The sequence below is a fragment of the Poecilia formosa genome, unplaced genomic scaffold (assembly GCF_000485575.1).
Source record: "Poecilia formosa unplaced genomic scaffold, Poecilia_formosa-5.1.2 Scaffold116, whole genome shotgun sequence".
Classification (NCBI taxonomy): domain Eukaryota; kingdom Metazoa; phylum Chordata; class Actinopteri; order Cyprinodontiformes; family Poeciliidae; genus Poecilia; species Poecilia formosa.
In genome coordinates this window covers 717,224-721,533 of record NW_006800055.1, presented here as the reverse complement: position 1 = coordinate 721,533, position 4,310 = coordinate 717,224, and the positions used below count along the sequence as shown (strand labels likewise).

Here is a 4,310-nt window from a genome sequence, read left to right as displayed (position 1 = left end):
ATCCATCCATCCATCCATCCATCCATCCATCCATCCATCCATCCATCCATCCATCCATCCATCCATCATGTTGTACATTTGTGACCGTATTTTGGGCCTGGAACCTAAATTAACCTGTTTATCTCTTCCTTCAACACAAAGCTGCTCCTTCATTCTGCTGATCAATCTGCAGAAAACATGGAACAAAAACTAAATTCAGCTAAAAGTTTTAATTTTTTCACAGCAGCACCATGAATACTTCAAAGATTTACACAGCACAAATGAAAGGTTAGTTAATGTGAGGATGAATTTCTGTATTATGACAACACCTAAAAGCAGCCGAACCAGTAGAGCCAGTCAAAAGCTCACCTGTAAATATCTGGGTTACTCAAAACCAAGCCAAGCATTTTACCAGAGGGTAAAATACTGTTAAACACATAAAACTCCACTGCTGAGTTTTATATAAATTGTATAAAATGTTGTATAGAAAGATTTCAGATAGGTCTGGCACACTGAATACATTCACATTAGTGCTCCATTAGTGCTTACTTTATTTCTTGGCATTTCATTCAATTTAAATTTGGAAGGTTATTCTTATTCTAACAACTGCTTTATGCCTTAATACTTTTTTATTTTTGTCTGTATTTAAAGGAGTTCTTTCATATACACCTATGTTGTATTAAATGCTTTTTTAAATATATATAAATTATGTATGTAACATATTCCTTGAACTAAGGATCCCCCACAATCAGTCTCTGATTGTCACAATCAATCTGGAGAGTGTTTCTAGAAGGAAATATGCATGTTTAAGTTTACCTTGTGATCTTACAGATAGATTTTCATTTCCCCCCAGAATGAACTGACTTTAATTTAATTCCTGCATAAATCCTACTTCTACGTCCTCAGATCTCTAAATCTAAGTCTCCATTTTTTTTCACTAAATAAAAGCTGACTGGACCTTTTTGTAATCGTGCCTTTGGATGTGGCGCTTTTTTAGAAGTATTTTTCTGAATCATTATTCACTTATTGTGAGGCAGCAGCGCCATCCACTGGTTGGAGTCCCACATTCACCGGAAGAGACCGTTGGCGTAACCAGACCATCAAAGATGGCGGCGCTGGTTGGTAGGTAATGTTTTGATTAAACCATTTCACGTTTATTTTTAACATTATTGACGTCTTTAAATTGATGTTGCCTTTGATATTTAAAATTAAGTTCAGAAATAGGCAATATCTGGGTTTTTGACAATGCAGGAGGTTGTATTTGTAACTTTTAGAGACGTGGTACGCTGACCTTGCTCCGTCTGCGTTAGCCAAGCGGCTAACACAGGTTAGCTGGGACAGACAGTTACGTGATGAGTCCCAGCTGAAAACCCAACATTACAGCTATAATTTTACGCGATGTGACTGTTTTAAATACGCTAAAGTGATTTTTGATGCAATAATTTAAAAGTTTAGTGCTGGTTTATGCAAATGTGACGTAAATAAAAAAATTTCACCCGTTTTGCTTATATTATTGGAACCAAACTTATTGGGAAAACGCTTCTAGTTTACATGTTTCGTCTGCAGTTGTAATAAAAAAATGCAAGTAATAGCAATTGAAAGCTTGGATAAAATCCGCCAGATATGGTGAACATTTCGGCATCCATATAAGACCCTCAAGTAACTCAGTTACATAGTTTGGCATCTTTAGTTTATGGAAAAGTATCAACTGTGACTGGCTTTCATATCCTAATTCTGAAATGCAGTATGAGAGTTTTACATTTTCACGTTTAAACAGAATATTGTTACTTTATAAAGGTATGAGACAACAAAATGTTGGTGTCAAGTAATACTAAAACTATTTATTGTGCCAAATTTGGACGCATTTATTACTTTCTTACAATTATTATTTTCTTATCCTGAGTATTGAAACGCGTCATTACTGAACAGTAAGAATGATCTATGATGATGTTCAATAAGTTGTAAAAATAGTCTGATTTTATTTGTAATTTTGAATACCTTTGAATAAGCTGCATAGATTTGATCAGTTCCTCAGACAAAAATTACAATATTAAGTTTGTATTTTTATTTCTTTTTCCATCTTGTACATAAACTAACTGAATAAAAATCTTTATTAATTGTGATATGTAGTAATTAAATTAATTATGCCAGGAAATACCTCAAATTAACTACCTGGTTTGGATAGTGCAAAAAATAAAGCAATTTAAGTTTTCATTTCAGCTCACTGTAAAACTTATTGCTCATTTGTGACCAATTTTGAGAATATTTTATTATGAATTACATCAAGAAAATTATCATAGTCATCATAATTTACTGACAGTAAACTGTGACTTAAAGTATTATTTAAGAGACATTAAGAATATATTCACATTTGATTAATGTAAGAAATGTCACAAGCAATCTTGGTTTACAGTCATCAGTTCCACATTACACTTTTTACTATATATTATATTGCATAATAACCCTTGGATGTGAATTTGTGGAGTTTTTATTTATTTTTTGTTTATAAAATGCTTTTATTTTGCAGCACCTCGCCTGGCTCTGTTTGGCTCGTTTTCAACCAGGTAAAAAGCCTCTCATCTTGTTACCTGTTGGCTGACTCTGTGCCTCCTGCTGTTTTCTGCCTTGCAACATAAGAGCTTGTTTTAGGAAACGACTTCGTATTTTTGGGAGTGGGGTCAGATGGTCTTCAGTCATAGAAAGTGATCCGTGGTGAAAAGCAAATACAGAAACATTTGCTGTTTTCTGCTGACAGCTGCAGTGTTCAGCTTGTCGGCCTTCCAGAGGAATCGCCTAGTTAAACTCAAATGCATCACAAAGTTTAGAGACTCAGAAGAAATAAGTCCTTCCATCTGTCCCTTTCACACACTCCCTTACAGCGATAGTGTCCTTCTATTTCTCATTTATATGCTCAAGTAATTTCTTTCTCTTTTTCCATCAGGCCAATTTCAGTTTTTGCTATTCAGCAGAAATGTCTCCACAGCAGCGCTAAAGGTGATAATACCACCAGCAGCAGGTGAGCTTAACCAGAGGACTGACGTAACACACACCGGGTCACCATGAGGCATGTTTTAACTGGCTCCTCTGTGTTTGCAGTGTTGTGCCAGTCAGAGAGAAAAGCACAGCTGTGGCTGCAGCCAAGCCAGCAGCAGTGGCCAGCAGCAAGGCGGATTATGTGGTGGCGAAGCTCGATGATCTGGTCAACTGGGCCCGCAGAGTCAGTATCTGAGAAGATGCTGGTTTGGATTAGATTTACAGTGTTGATTGTTGCATCCCTGACATCCACTATATTGGCAAAACGCATAGACACACTGCATGTTTATATATACGTCTCAAAATGATATATTTTCTAGTCTGTTGCTGCGTTTCCAGTGCAAATGTTTGCATATATTAATCTTTAATACACTCTTAAAATAAAAATAAACCTGTAATATCAGATCTCACTTCGCTTTTGCAGTTTTTGTTTCATCAAGGTTTTGATTAAATAAATATTGGTTTATTCTCTGCTTCGTTTCTCCCATCAGAGCTCTCTGTGGCCTATGACCTTTGGCTTGGCGTGCTGCGCTGTGGAGATGATGCACATGGCGGCCCCTCGTTACGACATGGACCGCTTTGGAGTCGTGTTCAGAGCGAGTCCTCGACAGGCTGATGTCATGATTGTGGCGGGAACTCTGACCAATAAGATGGCTCCAGCTCTGCGGAAGGTGAGAGGATGGAAAGTCTCATAAATAAATGTTGAATTTTATGTTGTTTTCACTCCTGATAGTCCAGAAGACATCGTTGGATTCGGGACCAAAATTGCAACATTTGTTACATTTTCAGCTGGTGCAGTTTGTTTTCACACTGCACTGTATCAAATGATCCAAACACTTAGAAAAACCTCCTCACCTGTTTGGGCACTGCAGCAAGAACCACTGAAAAAAACAAAAACAAACCTCTGAATAAGACACTGATGGAAACTTCCTTCTTTACGAAATGTAATAAAAATGGAGTCGAGTCAGAGTTTAGCAGTTGTAGGATTTCACTTTTGTCTTTGGTAAAAGACCACGAGCCGTTCCTTCTGGTGTTAGACCAATAAGATGGCTCCTTTGTTTTGGCTGTATTTACCCAGAATGCCCCGCATTATAGCCCACTTCCTGCTTTTGGGGCAGACTCTGGTCCTCTTGGTGTTCATATATCCAGACTTCACTTCAACTGAACAGAGGCAGAGATTTTTTTTAGTCCCCAAACAAAGCAGACTTTCTGTTCAAACTAAATGGATCATAAATCCATTTAAAGACCTGTTGTGCAGAATTAACTTTTTGTCTGTTTTTTTTTTTTTTTTTTTTTTT

General features: G+C 36.9%; 1 protein-coding gene across 1 annotated transcript in view; it reads left to right on the top strand.

Moving 5' to 3' along the window:
• Nucleotides 1–1,029: 1,029 nt before the first annotated feature.
• Nucleotides 1,030–4,310, top strand: part of ndufs7 (NADH:ubiquinone oxidoreductase core subunit S7) — a 6,760-nt gene continuing 3,479 nt past the window's right edge. Inside the window, exons 1-5 of the mRNA XM_007560550.2 lie at nt 1,030–1,101; nt 2,507–2,543; nt 2,921–2,995; nt 3,076–3,196; nt 3,504–3,683. Of these exons, the coding sequence (XP_007560612.1) occupies nt 1,086–1,101; nt 2,507–2,543; nt 2,921–2,995; nt 3,076–3,196; nt 3,504–3,683 (429 nt within the window). The 5' untranslated portion in view covers nt 1,030–1,085. The remainder of the gene's footprint in view (nt 1,102–2,506; nt 2,544–2,920; nt 2,996–3,075; nt 3,197–3,503; nt 3,684–4,310) is intronic.